Source organism: Rattus norvegicus, chromosome 1, assembly GCF_021556685.1.
Source record: "Rattus norvegicus strain SHRSP/BbbUtx chromosome 1, alternate assembly SHRSP_T2T, whole genome shotgun sequence".
In the NCBI taxonomy this organism is placed as follows: Eukaryota; Metazoa; Chordata; class Mammalia; order Rodentia; family Muridae; genus Rattus; species Rattus norvegicus.
Window position 1 is genome coordinate 90,833,758 of NC_141534.1, and position 23,549 is coordinate 90,857,306.

Sequence of the window (23,549 nt, forward strand, 5' to 3'; positions counted from 1 at the left end):
TCCCCCCTCCTCTATTCTGCTGCCCGCTAGTCTGCCTTGTGGGTTAACTCATCTGGAGACAGCAGTGTTACCCAGCCCCGAGATACTCCCTGGGCAAGTTCTAATGCTGTGACTAAACGTGCATCTTCTGATGCTGTAATGGCCCAGAGCCATCTTGATGCACCAGAGCACACATTGTGCCCCAGGTATACCCACATAATGGAGAAGAAGGGAAAACGTATGCTTAATTGCACCCTGGACCACAAGGGAAAAAGACCTTATCCCCGTCCTTTTCCCTCCTCTGGTCGGAGCAGAAGCCAGCTCAGCTGTCATGGCTTACTGGCTTTTATCATGGGAGGTAAGAACTTTAAGAAACTAGGTAGACAGGTTGATCAGGACCTTACAAGTTTCCATTTTCCTGACCTGGTAGTGGTGGCTCATGCCTCTACTGCCAGCACCCAGGGGGCAGAGCAGGTGGGTCTCTGAGTTCAAGACCAGCCTGGTCTACAGAGTGAGTTCCACTACAGCCAGAGCTACACAGAAGACCCTGTCTTGAAAAACAAGACAAAATAAAAGTTTCCATTTCTGAATGAAAACAGCAGTTAGACTTCCTTACAGATGTGATCCTACAAATCCAGAGGTTTAGACTTACTTCTCATGAGATAAGGGGGAATTAAGTCTAGCTTTAGGGGAAATCTGTTGTTTCTATGTTAATTGATCAGAAGTAACTAGAGAAAATCTTGTTATGTACGGTTGGGGAAAATCTCAAAAAGAGACAAAGTTGTAAATCAGATAATTGGTACCAGCCTCTGCTCTGTTGTTCCCCGTGGCTAATAACTCTGCTCTCAGCCCCGACTTGGCCCTTAATTCTCATTCTGGTTGGGTTAACGGTGGGTTCAGCATCTTAAACTATATGTTCAATTATGTATCAGTTCAGTAACATTAATGGTCCTTAGGACCAACTATCCCTCTTTAGGACAGGATGAGTCCATGATTTGACTCATTCACTAAGACCCGTGGGGAATACAACAGGCACCCACCTTAGCAGAACTCTCGCCATGATGGAAATCCCATTCAGGCTGCAAAACTCAGCACCACAGGCAAAACCAAAATCAAAGTCCACAGTTCTGGGAAAAGCCTCTAAATGTACTATCCTGGATTTTTGGCTTCTGTAGCTCTGCTTCTGGCTAACTGTTCTTGTTAGGTGAAGTGATTTTGTGATTGAAAGTTCATTCCGAGAAAGGCTTGGGGCCACGCCAGGATGCCGAGCATTCAGTGTAGCCCCCGACCTGCTTATTAAGACTTTTTGTATAAAGATGTAAACCTACGTGTGGGGGCTTGAATGTGCTTGGCCCATGGGAAGTGGCACTATTAGGGGGCGTGGTTTTGATGGAATGGGCGTGGCCTTGTTGGAGGAAGTGCATCAATGTGCAGGGGAGCTTTGAGGGCTCCCAGTGCACAAGCTCTGCCCAGTGCGGAAGCGATGTTCCTCTTGGTTGTCTACGGAAGACGTCTCCTCCTGGCTGCCTTGGGATCAAGACGTAGAACTCTCAGCTTCTTCTCCAGAGCCATGTCTGCCTGGATACTGCCTGGTTCCCTGCCATGATGATAATGGACAGAACCTCTGAACCTGTAAACCAGCCCCAATTAAATGTTTGCGTTTACAACAGTTGTCTTGGTCCTGGTGTCTCTTCACAGCAGTAAAACCCTAACTAAGATACTATGTCTAAGCTGTCTTCCCTGCTAGGTAACCCGAGATACCTGTCTAAGAACCTATCTTTTAAAAAAAAGGGGGGGGGGTGGTTGGGGATTTAGCTCAGTGGTAGAGCGCTTGCTTAGCAAGCGCAAGGCCCTGGGTTCGGTCCCCAGCTCCGAAAAAAAGAAAAAAAAAGAATTATTTACTTTATTTATATGAGTACACTGTCGCTGTCCTCAGACACACCAGAAGAGGGCATCAGATCCCATTACAGATGGTTGTGAGCCACCATGTGGTTGTAGGAACTGAACTCAGGGTCTCTGGAAGAGCAGCCAATGCTCTTAACCCCTGAGCCATCTCTAGCCTGAACCTGTCTTCATGGAAGAATTACTTGTACTTTGAGGAGAGTTTCGATGTAATTATGCCTCCCTGTGTACACAGGATCTTGTTACATCAGGAAACTTTTTTTCCAAAACTGCACTGTACATAAACATGCTTAAAATAAACTGCCCAGGGCCCCACTCTAGAAGTTTGACCCAACCCAGGCTACTTAGTCACTCTGAACAGGATTTCCTTCTTCCTTACATAGCTCATTACTTTGCCAGCCACGGTGTCTGTGGAGGCCTTCATAACTGACACGCCCTTGGGGGTCTACCCTCAGAGAAGCAAAAACAATTTTTTTCTTTCTTTTTTTTTTTTTTTTTTTTTTTTTTTTGTTTTTCTGGAACTCTGTAGAGCAGGCTAGCCTTAAACTCTGAGACCTGCTTGCCTCTGCCTGACAAATGCTGGGGCTGTAGTTCACCTGGCTGAGCAAAATCCCAGGGCTACAGCTCTGCCACACTGTAATACAAATAACTGTGAAATTCGCTCCTTGGTTTCTGGCCAAGCGAACAACTGAACCATAGTTTATTCCATCCCATGAATGGATTCCTAAGAATGTTTACCAGCTAAAACCGTCTTGGGTAAAACTTGTCTCTGGTCTCTGGTCGAATCAGCCATAAATTCCAATACGATGTGACCCTAAAGCAGGTGAATTGCCTGGTCATTTGACTGCTGTCTGTCTGTCCGTTTCTGGAAACAAATCTGACTGCTGCACATGGCCAGAGCTACCTCTCCTGTATGTCACAATTGTGTGTGTGTGGGGGGTTACCTTTAAAATTCAGTCAAATCGGAGGTTGAGGCTGATTCTTGCTAAATCTCCTTGGGGCAATAACACCAGTGGTTAAAGGTCACAAAGACTCCGTCTGACTTATTCAGGTCTCTCAGGTGTTTCTCTTTAGGTACCCCATAACATTCGGGGTCCTACCAACATCCCTGAGATGATCCCCCGAGCCCTGAGGTGGGGCTCCTCCTAGGAAAGGGTGAGGGCTATTGTTCCTACGGGAGGCCACCGAGATGATGTTCCTCGACCTCAGTAACTGACTACCCCTCTCCAGCTTACCCCTCAAGCTAAGTCTACCTTAGTCTCTGTATTTGGGATCTCTGGAGGTAAGAGAATCCTAGATTTTGGGTTTAAAGAATTTAGCCTGGCAGTGGATGGTGCATGCCTTTAATCCCAGCACTCAGAAAGCAGAGGCAGGCAGATCTCTGAGTTCGAGGCCAGCCTGGTCTACAGAGTGAGTTCCAAGCCAGCCAGGGCTACCCAGGGAAACCCCGTCTCGGAAAGCAAATGAGGTCGAGGTTCCAGGTTTCTGGTTGGCCTGGGGCACCAGCCAGGGCACTTTTTCCAGACTGTACTCAAGTGTGCTCCAAATAGTCTGCCCGGGGTCAGACTCTGGATGTTGGAACCAACACCCACGTTTTAGCCCCGTGGAAGAGGGTTTCCCTCTTGCCTCTCGGGAATGATTACTCTGCCTGCCTGGTATTTGCAGACCCACCACATGGAGAGTGGTATATAGACACACGCTTTTATTAAAGTGTGGTTTTTACATGTGCGCTGGGACCCGAGTCAACTCCTCATGCCTAAGGGTCTTTTAAAAGTATTCCTTGCAGCCACATTTGAGCTCCATGAGCCCCTCCACAGATGAGTTAAAACCTGTCAATTCCAGCCAACCCACAGTAGGCAGGGCCTCTGTCAGGACTTAAGCTAGGTAAAAGGCTGTTTGAGCTGACGGCCCCCACAAGTTCGAGTCTGTGCCCTCTAAGTCTGGCACTTGGAAGGTGGAGGCAGAAGACTTGAGAGCTCAAGGCTAGCCTCAGCTATATATACAGTGACCTTAAGGACAACCTGGGCTAAACAAGGCAAGAAAATAGTAACAATTCATGCAACTATAGCCAGCTGATTTCTTTTGTTTTGGAGACGGGGTTTCTCTGTGTAGCCCTGACTGTCCGGGAACTCACTCTGCAGACCAGGCTGGCTTCGAACTCAGAGATCTACCTGCCTCTGCCTCTTGAGTGTTGGGATTGGAGGTGTGGGCCATTCTCCTCAGATAATGATTCCTTAGTTTTTATAAAGATGCTTTAAAAATAAAATAAGTGGGCTGGAGAGGTGGCTCAGTGGTTAGGAGCACCGACTGCTCTTCCAGAGGTCCTGAGTTCAAATCCCAGCAACCACATGGTGGCTCACAACCATCTTGTGTGTCTGAAGAGAGTGACAGTTACTCAGACATATAACAGAAAAAATCTTTTAAAAAAACAACTATATTGGGGTTGGGGATTTAGCTTAGTGGTAGAGCGCTTGCCTAGAAAGCGCAAGGCCCTGGGTTTGGTTCCCAGCTCTGAAAAAAAGAAAAAGAAAAAGAAAAAAAAAAAAAAACAACTATATTGAGTAGTTTGAGGTCAGCCTGTTCTACAGAGTGAGTTCTAGAACAGCCAGGGATACACAGAGAAATCTGCCTCAAAAAAAAAAAAAAAAAAAAAAAGCAAAAGGCAAAAAAATTAATTAGTAATTTAAAAAAGTAAAAACCTGCTGAGTGGTTAAGCGTATGTGTTGCTCTGGCAGAGGCCGAACTGGGTTCTTAGCACCTGTGAGTGTGTGTGTGTGTGGGGGGGGCGGGCGGGAGGCTGCTCACAAGGGCGTGTAAGCCTGGTTCCACATTTGGGGCCTTCTTCTGGCCTCTGCAAGCAATACACCCACATGAGTGCATGGACACACACACACACACACACACACACACACACACCACACACACACACACACGCACGCACGCACATGCACCACACTGAGATTCTACCTCATTCCAGTCAGAATGGTAGTCATTGAGAAAACAACACTTTTGCAGAAAAAGGGAACCTTTGCATGATGTAACTGCTGGTGCTGGTATAGCCATCCTTACACTATTGATGTACTGTCTCTAAAAACTCGAATGTATAGTAAGTCATTTCTCCACTGGTGAAATGAGCCAATTCACGCCAGATTAGATTTTACTAAATGCAGGTTTATTGGGAAGCTACTCTTGGGTGAGTTCATTGGCTCCAAGGACTGAGGCCAGGGAAGTCACCATTGGGAGGGGGGGAAAGAGGAAGAGAATCAAAGAAATGGCCCATTGAGAGAGAGAGAGAGAGAGAGAGAGAGAGAGAGAGAGAGAGAGAGAGAGAGAACCAAAATGTCTGGATTATAAAGAGAAGAACTTTTGGGGAGGTTCAGTGTTGGGGACAGGGTATGCCAAGTCAGGACTGAGGGTTGCTGGGAGAACCAGGAGGCCAGGTCTGCTTCAATATGTAAAACAAGCACCTCAGTCTCTTGTCCCCAGGTTCAAACAGCCCAGACCACAGGACGGGCTGTAGCATCCCTGGGATTTACTAGAGCCACCACAGAGAGAAGACCGTGCACAGCAGCTCAGATATGGACCCGACCCAGCTGGCCGCCCACAGAGGAACAGGTAAAGAAAGTGCACACACACAGTTGGGGTTTTCAACCTCTGAGAAGAACAAAGTTCCATTGCTTACAAGAAACTGGATACAGGGGCTGGGGATTTAGCTCAGTGGTAGAGCGCTCGCCTAGCAAGCGCAAGGCCCTGGGTTCGGTCCCCAGCTCCGAAAAAAAAAGAAAAAAGAAAAAAAAAGAAACCGGATACAACTGGAGAGAATGGTATCAAAGAAGTCAAGTCAGCCTCAGAAAGACAGCTACAATTTTGTCAAATACAAAACTTTTTTTTATCTGTGGTTCACACATTTTTACGAAGGTCAATAAAATGTTTGCAATGAAGACATACATCAGAATAGTGTCTGGGAAGAAAAAGAAGACGAAAATGGATTGAGAGAAGAGAGGGAAAGGAGCAGGGGTTGGGCTATGTTTAAACTTGAAGACAAATTAAAATAAATTAGTTTACTATCATTCTTGGCTACATAGTAAGTTTGAGGTCAGCCTGGGCTACAGGAAACACTGTCTCAAAAAATATATATTATAACTAGTTTTTTTATAAATATATTACTTTATTAAATATTTTACTTTATTAAAAAGACCTAGCAAAGGAGTGTGGCACACACAAACCTTTAACTGCAGCACTTGGGAGGTAGAGACAGACGGACCTCTGTGAGTTTCAGTCTAGCTTTGGCTACACTCTGAGACCTTGTCCAGAGAGGAGAGAGGGGTTAGCCCCAACTGAGTCAGCTTATAAAGAGAGTCCGCACTTGAGTCTCAGAGGTAGAAGTCTTTCAAGTTTGTCACATACACGAGGTAGAGGATTTACCTTACCCAAAGAAAGACTTCAGTTTCTGACTGTCTCAAAGCCCCTTAGCTTGCCTGTGTATAGACAGGGCTTCTCTCTACAGCCGTGCTAGACTCAACCTTGCTTTATGTGGCCCTCGCTTGCTGAGATGTCAAGTGTGAGTCAGCACACCGGGTTCCATGAGTCCTTTCGACAATGCGGAATTCGGCAGCGGCCAAGGAGACCCCCAACCTTGCTATGTTTGCCACACTGGACAGTCAAGTCTCTCTGGAGGCTTTTTCTTTTGTGGGAGTAGGGTTCCAGTTGTTATGTCTTCAAGTTCCTTAGTTCTGTCTACCCCAGCACCATCACCTCAAGTTGTTCGTCTCCACGTTTGGGACAGAGACGCCATTCGCTGCTGAATAGCGGACGTTCTGGATGGGGGACAACAGACATCACATTTCAGTCAGGGCCTCTTTCAAGTAAACGGTCTTCCCGGTGAAGTGAGGTGCTCAAGGAGCTGGCCCACCTGATCCCTAAGCAGTGGCCATAGGCAGGGATTAGGAGGTAGGCAGACCTCAGAACCTTGGCACTCTGGCATCAGAGGCAGGACTGTCAGAGGCTAGCCTAGGCTACAGTGACATGTCTTCCCCACCCCCCACCACCAAACAGAGAGCTGGATGCAGTGGCACACACCTGTAATCCAGTCACTAGGGAGATAGAGGTAGGTGGGTCAAGAGTTCAAGGCCAGCCTTGGCTAGACATTGAACTCAAAGGATAGCTTGATCTCAAAATCAGATGTATGCTCTCAAAATTCCTTCTAAAGACATACTCAGAATAATAATCCAGCCTCCTCCCACTAGGTCCCATCTTCCTCCCAGTGGGGCACAAGCTGGGGACCTGGAAAATCCCAACTCCCAATGCCACACTGTAGCTATCTGCCCTGCCCTTCTTGAGAAAGTTCCAGAAATAGGTCTGTGGCCTACTCAGACCCCTTCATCCTCCTCCCTTGTGCCTCTGTACTCACCTCCCTGTCTAAGGTCCTGGACTGCCGACCACAACCTGGAGAAACAAGAGAACTTGTCAGGAGGAAAGAGATACTGGAATCATGGGAAGAGGATGTCTGAGACTCTGGAATCATGGGAAGAGGATGTCTGAGACTCTGGAATCATGGGAAGAGGATGTCTGAGGGCATCTGGGCTTCTTTGGTCTTTGCATTGGTGTAGGACAGGGAAGAGCCAGCCATGGTGGTGCACACACTTTAGAAGTAGACCAGTGCTTTAAGGTCATTTCTGGCTACATATAGAATGTGAGGCCAGCCTAGACTACATGAGTCCCGGTCTCAAAAAAAGAAAAGGGGGGTTGGGGATTTAGCTCAGTGGTAGAGCGCTTGCCTAGCAAGCGCAAGGCCCTGGGTTCGGTCCCCAGCTCTGAAAAAAAAAAGGGGGGGGGGTTGGGGGAGGCGGGGGAGATAGCTCAGTGGTTAAAAGCACTGGCCATGGGGTTGGGGATTTAGCTCAGTGGTAAAGCGCTTGCCTAGCAAGCGCAAGGCCCTGGGCTCTGTCCCCAGCTCCGGAAAAAAAAAAAAAAAAAAAGCGCTGGCCATTTTTACAGAGGACCTGGATAGAGTTCCTTGAACCCACATGGTGCCTCACAACCACCTGTAACTCCAGTTCCAGGGCATCTGACGCCCTCTTCTGGCTTCTGTGGGCACTGCATGTATGTACTATGCAGACATAAATGCAGATAAAGCACCCATGATACCACGTTAAAACAAAAAACAAAACAAAATATAAAGCCAGGCATGGTGGTGCACACCTTCAATCCCAGCACTCAGGAGGCAGAGGCAGGTGGATCTCTGTGAGTTCAAGGGTTCCCTGGTCCATATACTGGATTCCAGGCCAGCCTGGGCTAAGGAGTGAGAGCCTGTCTCCAAAACAAAATAATTTGTCCAAGAGCCAAAATTCTCTCTCTAACCCTTTAGGGCTGGTGTGGCGTTGGGGCTAGTGAGTTAACCTCTGTGTGCCTGAGTTCCCTCAACTCTCCAGCAGGGGTCAGTCAGTAAATGGAAGGTGTCTCTTTTGTGACAAGAAGACATTGGAGACACAGCTGAGACCAAGAGACAGACAGCCTCACCTTTCTGGAAGTTAATAGTGAGGATAATTATTACTAAAGCCAATGATGGCCATAGCTAACGCACCCCCCTAGCACGTGCCTTCTCAGGCGGCAAGGGCTGTGCTAACCATGTCATCTGCTCTGGTATATGTCAATCCACAGAGACAAAGTTGCTCCTCCCCCGGGATATAACCACTGAGACAGGGCTAGGATTTAGCTTTATCTCAGGGTGGAGGGAGAGGCCCTGACATTTAGCCCAGGTTGGCTTCTAAACTCACAATCATCCCGTCTCAGCCTCCAAAGTGCTGAGATTAAAGGTGTGTGCGCCACCATTGCCTGGCACGTTTTGTTTTTTTGAGGAAAGGTCCCAGGTAGCCCAAGCTGACCTATGTAGCAGGAGATACCTTTGACCCTGACAGTTCCTGCCAAGTCCTCTGTGCTCACAGTCCACTGGGACAGATACACACGTCCCCACACAGGGCTGTGACATATGTGACCACCAGGACTGAGGAAGGCTGGTCTGGGCGAGACTGAAGACAGCTCTTGATCTGCTCTGTGAGAGGTCAGAGGGGATTCTGTAGAGGAGGAGGCAGAAGCCAGGTGACTGGGGACAGGGTGGGGGCCAGGTTTATTTCACGTTTTGAAGAAAAAAATCAGTCACAAAGGATGGCCTTCTATGACCAACCAGTCATTCTGTGTGGCTACAGCAGCCAGGTTGGTCAGTTAAAACACACATCCCTTCCCCCACACAGCATAGGCCCCTGTGCAGACTACACTGGCATTCAGACCTAGTGCTTAGACAGTGTGGTCTACGGAAAGCAAAGGGCTTGGGACATGGTTCAGTGGTAGAGCTCCTGCCTAGAATCCCCCAGTGAGGTGTTGGGGTGTGACTCAGTGGTAGAGCACCTGCCTAGAATCCCCAGGGAGGGGCTGGGGTGTGGCTCAGTGGTAGAGCCCCTGCCTAGAATCCCCAGGGAGGGGCTGGGGTGTGGCTCAGTGGTAGAGCCCCTGCCTAATATAAACAAAGCCCAACATTCCATCTCTAATACTTCAAAACCAAATCCGAAAACTCTCTGGCTGTACCGTTGATCTGTGCCCGTGGATGCTTGGGACCCAAGGTTGCACAGAGTGGGGCTCCTTGAAGTGGCTCTCAAAAGAGGGTAAAGGAATGTCCTAAGGACGAAAAGACTTACCACGCCTGTATTTCCAGAATACAATGCCTGCTACTACTCCGATGATCAGGACACAAAAGACGATGGCAATGATGTAGCCAGTGCCTAAGCTTGTCTTTGGCGGCAGAATCTCAGATGCCTCTGGAAAATGGGCAAGCAGGTGAGGACAGTTATTGAGCTTTCATGTTGCCTCTGCATCTTTGAAACAACTCCCCGAATTCCACCTCGCTCAGTTTACAGTGTCTAGGTGTTGACCACCCTTTCTGGTCATTACAGCGGGACTGTTCGTTTTAGTTTTCTGTTTTGAGATAGGGGCTCGTGTAGCCCAGGCTGACCACAAACGTTTTATGTAGCCAGGGATAACCTTCCACCCCATTTCTCCTCCCTCTCTGTCTCCCAAGCACTGTGATCACAGGTGTGTACCACAGCACCCAGCAGATAACATGCTAGGGTTTGGACCCGGGCCTCATGCCTGTTAAGCAAGCACTCTACCAAATAAACTGTATCCTTGGCCCTGGTCGCTCAGGCTTTTGGACCTTCTTCGTCAGCCCTGCCAGGGGCCGAGAGGTGTGTGCCCCTACGCCTGGCTTCCAAGATAAGAGATGTAAAGAAATTCCTGGACTGGCACCCGGATCCAACCATACCTGAAGCTGCACCTTCACCAACTTATTTTTCAAGTAAGAATTACAATTATTCATGTGCATGTGTTTGCAGATGTGTGTACATGTGCCTTGCCATAGTAGGTAAGTGGAGGTTGGAAGGCGACTTGTGGAAGTTGGGTCTCTCCTTCCGATGAATGTGCCAGGGATCGAACTCAGACCATCAGGCTTGGCAGCAAGCCCCTTTAGCCGCTGAGCCGCTTCTGTGCCTCCTGCCCTTTCAGATTTTCTTTGCTTAATATGTCCAAGACCCTTGGACTTCTGAGTCCCTCTGTAGAGAGAATCTCTTATAAACATCCCCTGTCAATAAACAAGCTTATGGCCAATGAGCTGAGGCAGGAACTAGAAGGCGGGGCATCCAGCAGGGATAGAGCCAAGTGTGGGAGGATTGGCCCAGACATAGAGGACGATGGCGTATGTAACTAAGGACCAGGTAAACAGCCACGCGGCAGAATTTACAATAGAATAGTGGGGTTATTAAATTATAAAGCTGTCGGGGAACATGCCTAGCTATATGGCCTAGGCATTTGTAAATATATTTGAGTCTCTGAGTCATTATTTACAGGAGTTTGGGGCTGAGAGGAAAAAGACGGACTTACAGAAAACTTCTTATTACATTCCTTGGTCAGAGGTGTCCCGCACCTGCCCCAGTCCGGGCTGGTGAAGTATGTGACTGCTATCATTCTTGGCCACCCCACCCAGATCCCACTGCTAAGGGGCCATCCTCGCGTACCTCCCCTCCTTGTCCGAGGACTGCTCACCTTTAACTAGGATGGTCACTTGGCCCTGCCCAGACCCTAGGGCATTGATGGCTTTGCACACAAAGATCGTGTTATTGAGGTCATCCACGGTGGAGATTAGCAGGTGACTGCCGTTTTCCTGGAAATGAGTGGAGTTGGGAAGGGGACCCGTGGCCCTGGGGAAGACAGGATAGTAAGCAGGCAGCCTCTGTGATGGGACACAAATGCTGTAGCGGGGGCTTTAGCTTCAAGTCCTCGCCTCCGGCTGTCCCCCATACGGCCACCAGAGGGCACACGGACCCAGATCCATTTCCAGGGCTCTCAGGGCCAGGCCTCACTCAGGGCAAGGCCCACGTGATCCGACCTCCCCCCTCTACCTGTGCACATTAACACGAACTTCCCGCTCCAGGCACCTACACCTCCCTTAGACCTTTGCAGAAGCAGGGGCCGATGATGGCAGAGAAGCACTTGCAAATGCCATTCTCTCACTGTGGGTACAATGCCCGTCCTCCGGTGCTGAGCTCCGCCTGGCCTCCCCCAGGCTTCTGCTCTCAGGCACAGCCTTGGTGACAGAGCAACCCTCCTTCTCTAGTCCCCACCCTGTTTTACCTATCCCAGACATTTATCTTTCTCAGACATTCTTTTACAGTTTTATGTTTCTCGGCGGGGCAGAAAGCCCAGAAACACAGAGACTTTGGTCAATCTTATGCACCAAGCTGGGTTGGAGGATGGGCACAAGCCATAAGGAAGTATCCAAGCAGGGAGGCAGCAGGTGTGGAAGTGTGGAGTTCTCAGCCCTGAAATGACTCAGAGGTGCCCTACCACTGAGTCAGGCTCCCGGTCCTTAGATGCCAAATGTTGACGTCATTTCCTTTCCACTAAATACTGGTAACGTGGTGTGGGCCTTAACCACCAAGGCATGCATGGTTGCACAGTTAAAATACAGAAATGGTCACCTTATCACACAATATGAACAGATTTGCTCTATTTTAAGACAGGCTCTCACCGCGTAGCCCTGACTGGCTAGAATCTGCTCTGTAGACCTGGCTGGCCTTGAACTCACGAAGACTGGCTTGCCTCTGCTGAGATTAAAGAATGTGCCGCCACACCTGGCCCTAAAGACTGCTTAAATAACTGATTAATATATAGAGTGTAAATTCTAACAACGTGGGCAGGGTCTAGTAGTGACTCCAGGAACCATAGCAAGCAGGAGGCCGAGGGAACAGGGCCGTCAATTTGTGGACCGCGCATGTGGTGCCAGAACTTGGGACCCTGAGGCAGGGTTGCAGCAAGTTCTAGGCCAGCCATGCTGAGGTCTATGTAAGGAAACTGTCTCAAAAAAGCCCAAAATGGGGCCAGTAAGATGACTCAACGGGTGGAAAGTGCTTTTGCCAAGCCTGACGATCCAAGTTCTATCCCCGAGTTCTACACATGGTAGAAGGAGAAAACGGATGCCTGTCTTCTGACCCCCACACGTGCATGGTGGCATTGGCTGCTTCCTCCCCACAAAATAAATGAATCGATGGAATAGTTTTTTTTTTCTTTTTTCTTTTTTTCGGAGCTGGGGACCGAACCCAGGGCCTTGCGCTTGCTAGGCAAGCGCTCTACCACTGAGCTAAATCCCCAACCCCGGAATAGTTTTTTTTAAAATGCCAAAGTAGAGGCAGTGAACATCAGTCAGAAAATCCTCGACCTGAATTTCTTTTTTCTTTTGGGCATTCACTTGGAAAATTCCTATGACAATGTATATTGGAAATTTCCCTAACAAGAAGAAACAGGGTTGTGAAACTATGAGCTCCGCTATGTTTAGAACGTGGGAGGGAAGATGTGCAAACTGCGCCCAGGACAAGATTACAGCTGTCGGGGGACCAGAAGAATAGGGAGGGGTGGTGCATGTGTGCATGCATGTGCGTCTGTGTGCACACACGTGGGACTAACCAAAGTGGGTGGCTATACTTGAATACATGCACTAATGGGTCTGTTTGAAAGTTCTAGAATGGCTCATCCCAAGTATTTTTGAAATAAAGAAAGAAGTCTAATAAAACTTATGTTCAATTATTTATACATTAGGCAGGTGTCATAGAGCTTGCCTAGAATCCCCCAGTGAGGGACTGGGGGCATGGCTCAGTGGTACAGCCCCTGCCTAGAATCCCTCAGTGAGGGGCTGGGGGCATGGCTCAGTGGTAGAGCCCCTACCTAGAATCCTCCAGTGAGGGGCTGAGGGCGTGGCTCACTGGTAGAGCCCCTGCCTAGAATCCCCCAGTGAGGGACTGGGGGCGTGGCTCAGTGGTAGAGCACCTGCCTAGAATCCCCCAGTGAGGGACTGGGGGCGTGGCTCAGTGGTAGAGCCCCTGCCTAGAGTCCCCCAGTGTGGCTCAGTGGTAACATATTTTCCTAGAGTTTATGAGGCCCTGGATTCTAACCTTAACTGAAAAAGAAAATCACCCTGTCTTTCTCTCTTCCTTTCTTTCTTTCTTTCTTTCTTTCTTTCTTTCTTTCTTTCTTTCTTTCTTTTCTTTCTCTCTCTCTCTCTCTTTCTTTTTCCTTCCTTCCTTCCCTTCTTTTCTTTTCTCTTTGAGATGAGGTCTTTATTCATGTGGGTGCTGGGGATTAGCCTCAGGTTCTCTTGTTTGTACAGCAAACACTTTCCCACCTGAGCCATCTCCCTTTCCTGTCCATATAACCTCAGCCTCCAGAGGCATTTGGAGCTTCTGACGGCTCTGAGGTAATTTTCTTATCTGTACACTGGAATGACTGGTGGCTTCAGGAGTGGCAGATGTAGGTGGTCAGGAATCAAAGGGATCTGGATGAAGGCAGACCTCTTTGATTTATTTATCTATCCTGGGTGACTCACCTAAGGATTAAACTATTATCCCAGCTTTTTTTTTTTCCTTGACCTTTAACCTGCACAGAGAAGGGGATTTCCGAGGGGTATGGTGGAAAAAAAAATCCCTGGACAGCTAGTGTGGCCATGGTCTGAATCCAACCACCCTGAAAACCCCAGGCACAGTCACAAGACTAAAATTTTTTTTTCTTTTTTCTTTTTTCTTTTTTTTTTTTCGGAGCTGGGGACCGAACCCAGGGCCTTGCGCTTGCTAGACAAGCGCTCTACCACTGATCTAAACCCCCAACCCCTAAGACTAAAATTTTACTAGGACTATGATTCTACTGATTTTGATTGGGGGGGAGGGGCAGGGTTTCTCTGTATAGCCCTGGCTGCCCTGGAACTTACTCTGTAGACCAGGCTAGCCTCCAACTCACAGAGGTCCACCAGCCACTGCTACCAGCATGCTTGGATTAAAGATGTGGGCTACTATGCCCAACTCTATTTTAACTGCTCCTGTATTTGCCCTTCTCTCTCAAACCTGTGGGTCCTGACCCCAGCTCCCCTCCCACAGATGGCGTTCCAGGTCCCAATCACTCACGTGCTCCAGCTATAGTTGGTGGGCGGTGGTTTGCTGCGAGCTTCACAGGTCAGGTTCACGTTAGTGAGGCCAATGTACCAGTTGCCTTCATAGCCAGAGATGGACACTTCGGGTGGATCTGGAGAAGATGGGCATGAGGCTGAGGTCTGGGCAGTGCCTGGGGGGCCTCTCCTGAGCAGGAGGCAGCTTGGCAGCTTTGGGGATCAACCCATGATAGTCAGGTCTGGGCTTCCTTAGTCAGGGGGACACACAGGACTTCTCAGGTTCCTCCTTTAAGTGAGTTTCCCTGCAACAAGTCTTGGCTTGTCTTGGGTGTCATGTGAGCAAAGGCCTTTCTGGACACTGCAAACACATTCATGGCTCTGACAAGAGAGCCCAGGGTAGACAGTGATGACAAGGAAGGTAAGTGGAGTGTCTCAAGAGCTTGTATAGGAGCCAGGCATTGACCAGACACTTGGGAGGTGGAGGCAGGAGGACCATGAGTTTGAGGGCAGCATGGGCTACATTGAAAGATCCTACCTCAACTCAGTCCCTGAAAAAGCAAGATTGTGTCGACTCTGTTGATGAGCTTGGTGTAGACAGGGTGTGGGAGTGCAGGGTGGATGCCACTGATTGGGGGAAAGTTCAGTCCTAGGGGAGCAAGCAGTAAAGACGAGTGTGTGTGTGTGTGTGTGTGTGTGTGTGTTGCACGCGCGCGCGCGCGTGCTAGATGGGGCAGCATAGATGACCTAGGAGTTTAAATCCCAATAGTTCAAGATGCTACCCCCAGTTACAGAAACTCTCACAGCTTCAGAGACAGCTAGTTTGAGAGGCACTAACTTGAAGATTTAGTCTGGCAAGATGACTGGAGAGATGGCTCGGCGGTTAGGAGTATTAACTGCTCTTCCAGAGGTCCTGAGTTCAATTCCCAGCAACCACATGGTGGCTCACAACCATCTGCAATGGGATCTGATGCCCTCTTCTGGTGTGTCTGAAGACTGCTATAGTGTGCATAATAAATAAACCTTAAAAAATAAAGGTATCACCAAGACTGAGAAGTCAATCCTGTGTCAAAATTGGGCCAGCGAGATGGCTCAGTGGGTGCCTGCCATGGCCACCTGGCTTGATGACCCAAGTCAAGCCTTGACGCTCATATGGTGGGGGGGTGACACTCGAGGGACTCTGATTTCCACACATGCATAGCTGTCTCCTCTGGACACATGATTAAGAAATACTTAGATGTCATAAAATTTTTAAAAATTAACCTTTTGGATATTTAGGGTTGGGTAAAATCCACTATGATCATTAATTGCATTTGGGTTTGTTTGTACTGAGCATGTCGTAGCCGAGGCTGGCCTCAAACCTGAATGCCCTGACCTTAGCCTCCTGTGTATTGGGATTCCAGGTGTGCACTACCATGTCAGACTTACGGGGTCTCATGTAGCCTAGGCTGGACTTGAACATGCTTCCATCAAGCCGTGAGAGCAATGCTTCCCAACCTTCCTAATGCTGTGACCCTTTAATACAGTTCTTCATGCTGTAGTGACACCCCCCCCCCCATAAAACTCTTTTTGTTGCTACCTCATAACTGTAATTTTGCTGCTATGAATCATAATGGCTTTCAGTGACTCCTGTGGAAAATGTTATTTGACCTACAAGGGGGTCAAGACCCACAGGTTGAGAACCACTTCCGGGACGCTGGGATTATAGGTGTGTGCTACTATGCCAGGCTTATGTGATGCTGGGGTTCAAACCAATGACTCTGTGCAAGCTGGGTGAATAGTTTGCTGTGTCCTACTTTGGTTGGGTGGACTCTCTGCCTCTGTCGGTAAATCTGCAGGTGTCCCTGTCAATTAGGCATCTAGGGGAGGTGACCCTGGCCCCACAGAGTGTGAGTCCCAACCACGGAGCACAGCTAATTACATGTACTGATGGCCGGGAGACAGGCAGCCCAGAGATGAGCCAGTGTAGACAGTGCCAGGGCGTTTGGACTGTGGACCCAGGATTCAGTGTCAGACTGTGGGGCGGTGTCCACATAGCCTGCCATGGTTGGGACATTGGAATGTAGGTGGGCTGGTCGGCATAGACAATGTGGGAGAGAGGGGTACCATATTGGGGAAACAGTGGGTGCCTTAGAGAACCAGGGTAAAAATAGGAAGAGGGTGTGTGTGTGTGTGTGTGTGTGTGTGTGTGTGTGTGTGTGTGTCTCAGTGACTATGCCCCACAGCTGGTCTAAGGAGTGAGTGTGGATGAGGGACCGTGAATTAGGGAGGAGACAGAGGCTGCCAGGGGGTCAGGGTTTGTACGCATGCGCAACACACTCACAAGGTAGGGAAAGGATCAATGGCTGCTGGTCCGGCTCCTGGAAGCTTTCATGTTCCACTGTGCAGGTGATGTTCGTGCCATCTGCCTGGCTAGAAGGCACCATGGAGAGGTAGCTGATAACTGTGGTGGTGCCCGGCTGGGACCCTGTTTCCTTCATTTCACGGTAGCTTCCATTCACATTCGAGGACCACGTGATTCGTCCAGGAGGGTGACCATCAGCAGAGATGCATTTGGCCACGTCCTGCGGCATCAAGGTGGGAGAGGGCTCCAGGGCCTCTGCTGTGTTTTTAGGTCGGGCTGCAAGAACCATTAAGGACACATTCCACAGGCCATTCAACAGCCAAAGGAAGAAAGCACATTATCCTGCTTTGTTGTTGTTTTTGTTTTTGTTTTTTTTTTGTTTTGTTTTGTTTTTTTTTGGAGCTGGGGACCGAACCCAGGGCCTTGCGCTTCCTAGGTAAGCGCTCTACCACTGAGCTAAATCCCCAGCCCCCTTGTTTTGTTTTTGAGACAAGATCTCACTATGTAGCCCAGGTTGGCCTGGAGCTCATAAGCCTCTAGCCTCAGGTTCCTTGGTGGTGGAATACTGGCTTGTGCCACTACGCTTGGTGTTAGAGGGGTAGCTTAAGGGTATGAGACGGCCAATTGACTCAGTGGATATAGGTGTTTCCTGCCACGCCCGATAGCCTGAGTTCATTCCCCGGACTCACAAAGGACAATTCCTCTACCTTTGTCCTTTGACTGCCTCCTGTATAGGCACACAGATAAATAAAATATAATGAAGAATATGAAGTAAAATCTCAACTCTGCTTCTGAAGAGCCAGATAGATGCAGGTTAAGTCTATGTATCAGGGGAGAGAGAATAAGAATACACGGGCCAAGCACTCAGAATGAGGTTTAGGAGGGGACCAGAGAAGTGGCTCAACAGTTCTGAGCACAGGCTAATCTTCCAGAGGACCCAGGTTCAAGTCTCAGCACCACAACTTCCAAGGCAGCTCACAACTATCTATAACTCCAGTTCCAGGGGATCCAACATCCTCTTCTGGACTTCATGAATACATAATATATATTACATATGAATATATTATATGACCATGTAATATATATTACATATGAATATATTATATGACCATGTAATATATTACATATGAACATATTATATGACTATGTAATATGTATTACATATGAATATATTATATGACTATGTAATATATATTACATATGAATATATTATATGACTATGTAATGTGTATTATATATGAATATATTATATGAATATGCAATATATACATACATACAAAATGCTCTTTGGTACATAGCTCTGTAAGTATTATTTGATTAAAGAAGGAAGGAATAGTCTCTGGTCTCTCCCTCCCTCTCTCTTTTTTTTAAAAAAATTATTTTATGTTATGAGTACACTGTAGCTGTCCTCAGACACACCAGAAGAGGGCATCAGATCTCATTACAGATGGTTGTGAGCCACCATGTGGTCGCTGGGACTTGAACTCAGGACCTCTGGAAGAGCAGTCAGTCTTAACCACTGAGCCATTTCTTCAGCCCATCTCTCTCCCTCTCTATCTCTCTCACTGTCCTCTCCCTGCCTCCATGCGTTCCTAGCTGGCCTCTTCCGTTCTTTCTCTCTTTCTGTCCTTCTCTGTCCCCTTTCTCTCTCTGCCTCTACTCCCTTCCTCATACCTCTTCTCCATGTCCCTAAATAAACTTCATTTTATATTAAAAGAAAGAAAGAAAAGCCAGGTATAATGATGTACCCACTTAATTCTAGCACTCAGAAGGCAGAGGGAGGAGAATCGCTGTGAGTCTGAGGCTAGCTGGTTTACATAGCAAGTTTCAGGCCAGCTAGGGTTAGAAAGACCACATATCAAAAAAGGTCAGGTCAGAGGACTGGGGTGCAATGACTGTAAGCTCAGGAGGACAAGGACATCTTCAGCTACACAGCAAGTTGGAAGCCAGCCTGGGCTACACGAGATCCTGCCTGGATCCTCTGACTTACCCCACATTTGGTCTGAACAAACAGAGGCTATGTCATGTCCCAAGGGTATCTTGCTTTCTTGGTTTGACTAGCTCCCTGCTCCCCTGGCCTGGGGTCCCTTCTCCTTACCCCAACACTTACCGAACACCTTCAGCCAGACATTGGCGCTCTTACTGCCTGTGGGGAACGTGGCAATCTGACACTCATAGATGCCTTCGTCTTCTACACGCAAGTTCGAGATGGCCAGAGATGCGTTCCTCAGATCCTCGTACACCTTGGCAACCAAGAACTTCACCCTCTCTGGATCAGAGATGCTGGGCCCCTTCTTGGGGTGGAAGACAGCCACGGAAGGGTGGGATCCATCTGGATCCCTCTTCATCCATGTTAGCTGAGTGATTGTCACATTGTCTTTGGAAGCCAGACTACAGTGCAAGACTGTAGACCCTCCCAAGAAGCCGGTCGAATTGGAGAGCACCTGCACAGCTATCTCCCCACCTGGGAACCCAGAGGTGCCAATTAATTCATTTAAATTAATTTATTTTAAAGTTGTATTTATTTTTAGTTCACGTGTGTTAGTGTTTGCTAGCATGGACGTACATATAAAAATGATTTTTTAAATCCATTTTTCCTGGTGGCTGCTTCCCATCAATAACAACTCTGAGACTAATTAGTTATTATTAAATGCCTAGGCCACAAGCTTTGGCTCATTCCCTGACGAGCTCGTAACTCACTTAACCCATTTAGACTGTTCTGCATCTACCATGTGGTTAGCTGCCTCTCCTCCAGTGCTGGTCTGCCTCTCCCTTAGCGTCTCCTCAGTGTCTCCCTGCTGGTTTACATCTGTCCCCATCCCGCCAACCCCCAACCCCTGCGCCCTGCCCTATCTCTCTTTTATTCTCTCACTATTTCCCAGAATCCTTTCTTCCTGCCAGTGTCCCACCCCATATTTCCTGCCTCAGCTCATTGGCCATTGGCTCTTTTATTGACAGGTGATGTTTATAAGAGATTTTCCTCTACACGTGTGTGCAACATATGTGTGCAGTGCCCACAGGGGCCAAAAGTGAGGCACGAAATTCCCCTATATTTGAGATACAGAGGACTGTGAATCACCATGTGGGAGCTGAGACCCGAACCCAAGTCCTCTACAAGAGCAGCCAGTGCTTTCTTACCTTACTTTAATAATAATAATAATAATAATAATAATAATAATAATAATAATAAACAATGTATTGGGGTTATATCTAAATATATGTTATAATACAATTACTTAAGTATATTATATTTAAATATTATTGATGCAATCAAATATGCTTATATTACAGAATCTATTATAATGTACAATAATTTTACCTTATGATAATTATATAGTAGGTATAATTTATTATAATTAATTATTATTAGAGACAGGGTCTCAGTATGTTGAGCAGGCTGGTCTAGTACTCTGCTTGCCTCTGCCTAAGTCCTGGGACTAAAGGCGTGCGCTATCCCCCTGGGCTGCAGGTGTCCCTTAGAAATAAATGCATAAATGGAGGCATAGGAAAATTTGTTAGGGGTTCACACTGGCATAAGATGAGAAGGTGGGGTTTGAATCTGGGCCATTAATAGTCACTCCGCTAGGCCCTATGTGAGACTCTGTCTTTAGCCCAACACACAGTAGGCCTTCAACATTAGCAGATACAGTGTCAGGCATTTCTGATTACTTCAGAAGTCAATAATACTTCAGAAGTCTAATAATGACTTCAGAGTCAAGTTCTGGGAACCCAGGCCCTGCCATGGCGACCCTAGGGTGCCCCTGTACCAGGTTCCACCTGCCTCTGCTTCCCCAGTATTGAGATTAAAGGCATGAATGAGCCACCACCTCCCTGTTTTGGTTTGGTTTGGTTTTTTGGTTTTGGTTTTTGGTTACAGCCATGAAGTCAGCCTGCTGCTAACCTCACTCTGAGCTCACTCGGAGAGCCCAGCGTGACTTGTTGATCCACCACTGAAACAATGGGACTTAGCCCAGAGCTCCTAATTAGGTTGTGTGAGGTCCAAGGGTCTATCGTCAGCACCTCGCATGCTCAGGGTAGACTCCTGCGCTAGAATTCCCCGAGTGAGGGGCTGGTTTCAGTCTCCAACTCAACGAAAGGAAAATGAATGAAAGAACCAACTCTGAGTCAGTCAGGAAGAATTTGCTGGAGACTCGGGTGTAGCCGCCAGGCTTCCTGGCATAAGTAACCTGATTCTTGCGTAGGTGTCATTTATTTTACAATTAAAAAAAAAAAAAAAAAGAAAGAAAGAAAAGAAAACTTTGTGAGCGTTCGCGTGTGCGCGCGCAGCGGGACAAATCAGGGTCTCATTCCGCAGTCTAGGCTACTTTGGAACTCAAGGCAACCCTCCTACCTCATCTTCCCCGGTACTAGGGGACCCAGTGTGAGCCTTCCTGCCTGAGTTTTCTGGAATCTCTGCTCCGGAATCCAGACCGGAGGAAGAAGGGCGGGGAAGAAGGGATCGGGTGGCCTCAGAGGGCCTCTCGAGGCGCGCCCAGGCCGGGGAGCAGGAGCGCGGGGCTACTTACCCGCTTTCTGGAGCGTAAAGCAGGACAGCAGCAGCAGCCTCAGTAGCCCCACTGACCACACCCGGGAGCGAGAGGCACCGGCGAGTGGGGCCATGTGGTTCCGGGTCCGATTCAGTCCCTGTAGTCCACGCGGATCCAAGCTAGCAGCGAGCGGGCAAGCGTCCTTTCTCTCCCGGTAGCTGGCGTCATCTGGAATCCCAGCGCACGGGTGTCACCCTTTAAGCGAGGTCTTCGGCGCGCAGGCGCACACAGCCAAACCGGTCCGCTGGGCTAGTTGCCCAAGGCACTGGCAATTTGTGTTAAGTAAACCTGTGGTCCCAGCACGGGAGTCGGGTTGGGGAAAATGGAGGGAAGAGGATCGGAGGTTCAAAGCAGGTTCGATGCCAGCCTGGGCCATAGGAGATCATCCCGGATTTTTTTTTTTCTAATTAAAAATAATAGGGGTAGAGGGGAAGGTAGGCTTAAAATGTCTTTAATCACAGCACTCTGCAAGGCAGGCAGATCTGTGAGTTCTGTCAGCCTGGTCCACGTAGACAAATCCAGCCCACAAACTCATACATACACACCCAGGCACACACATCATACATACATACATACACACATGCATGCGTACATAGAAAAGCAGTTTAGAATCTATCAAATTGGAAACAGATGTTAAAGAACAGCCAAAAAAGTTAATAAGAAAAATGTAAAGGTTGGTGTTGCTTCCCCAGGAATCTGACTTTTCCACCATTTTCTTTCATTTCAGGAAACTGACAAGTTCTGTGTGTGTGTGTGTGTGTGTGTGTGTGTGTGTGTGTGTGCGTGCGCGCGCGCGCACGTGCGCAGGCATAAAAACACAGAACCAGAGTCTCAATGATGAAACAGCCTTTGTATGGGAAAGGACTAGAGACACTGTGTTCACAGGGCAGAAAGGACTCTGTTTCAAGAAGAAATAGGGTCTCATGAAGCACAGGCTGCCCTTAGACTGACTATTTTAGGTCAGCGGTTCTCAACCTTCCCAACGCACGATTGTTTTTTGTTTGTTTGTTTGTTTTCTTTTTTTCGGAGCTGAGGATCGAACCCAGGGCCTTGCGCTTGCTAGGCAAGCGCTCTACCACTGAGCTAAATCCCCAACCCCCCAATGCACGATTCTTTAATACAGTTCTTCATGCTATGGTGACCCCCAAGCACAAAATCATTTTCATTGCCACTTATAACTGTAATTTTGCTACTGTTATGAATCATAAAGTAAATATCTGACCTGTGGGATCTCTGATATGCTTCCCCAAAGGGTTTGAAACTCACAAGTTGAGAACAACTGTCCTAGGCTACTCTTTAACTCCGGATCTTCCTTCCAACACCTTGGAATGCAGGAATAACAGGTGTGTGTTCCCCCAACCCCACCATTCCTGCTCTCTACTAACTTCTGAATGGGAATCTGAGGGGCAGGTCTTCTGGAAATCTCTGGATTTTCTTGAGTCCTGTGGCATTTCCACGCTGAGAGCCTGTGGCCACTCTGTTCCTTCTCTGACCATGCTGTCACCACTGTGGGGTTCCCCTTCTCTCAGATCTCCCCATTGCTGTGGCATAAACTGGCAGGTCACTAAATCACACCCCTACATGCACGCACACCCAAAAAAGAAAAAAGCTCCGTTCCCTTCTCTCTCCCCCTTTCTGCCCTGTGAACACAGTGTCTCTAGTCCTTTCTCACACAAAGGCTGTTTCCTCATTGAGACTCTGGTTCTGGTTCTTTATGCCCGAGGGCGCGCGCACGCGTGTGTGTGCACACACACACACACACACACACACACACACACACACACAGAGCTTGTCAGCTTCCTGAAATGAAAGAAAATGGTGGAAAAGTCAGATTCCTGGGGAAGCAACACCAACCTTTACATTTTTCTTATTAACTTTTTTGGCTGTTCTTTAACATCTGTTTCCAATTTGATAGATTCTAAACTGCTTTTCTATGTACACATGCATGTGTGTATGTATGTATGTATGATGTGTGTGCCTGGGTGTGTATGAATGAGTTTGTATATTTATGTAGTATGTGCTTGTGTGCATATGTATGTACAGTGTATGTGTATGTAGGGTGCATATTTAGTGTATATATGAGTGTATATATATAGATAGATAGATATGTATATGTATATGTGTAAGTATATATATATGTATATAGTGTGTGTGTGTGTGCCTGAATGTATGTGTTTGTGTAGTGTGTGTATGTAGTATGTGTGAGTGTATGTACGTGTAGTGTATATGATGTGTAATGTGAGGGTGTATGAGTGTGTATATGTCTGTAGTGTGTATGCCTGGTGTGTATGCCTGGTGTATA

The 23,549-nt window shown here is 47.9% G+C and overlaps 1 protein-coding gene across 1 annotated transcript; it reads right to left on the reverse strand.

Moving 5' to 3' along the window:
• Positions 1 to 6,028: 6,028 nt before the first annotated feature.
• Pvr (PVR cell adhesion molecule) lies at positions 6,029 to 21,396 on the reverse strand. Its single transcript, NM_017076.2, is given in 8 exon segments — positions 6,029 to 6,698; positions 7,292 to 7,326; positions 9,573 to 9,692; positions 10,972 to 11,126; positions 14,376 to 14,493; positions 16,680 to 16,976; positions 18,811 to 19,164; positions 21,227 to 21,396. Coding segments are annotated over 8 exon segments (1,239 nt in total). The 5' UTR covers positions 21,321 to 21,396; the 3' UTR covers positions 6,029 to 6,632.
• Positions 21,397 to 23,549: the final 2,153 nt, after the last annotated feature.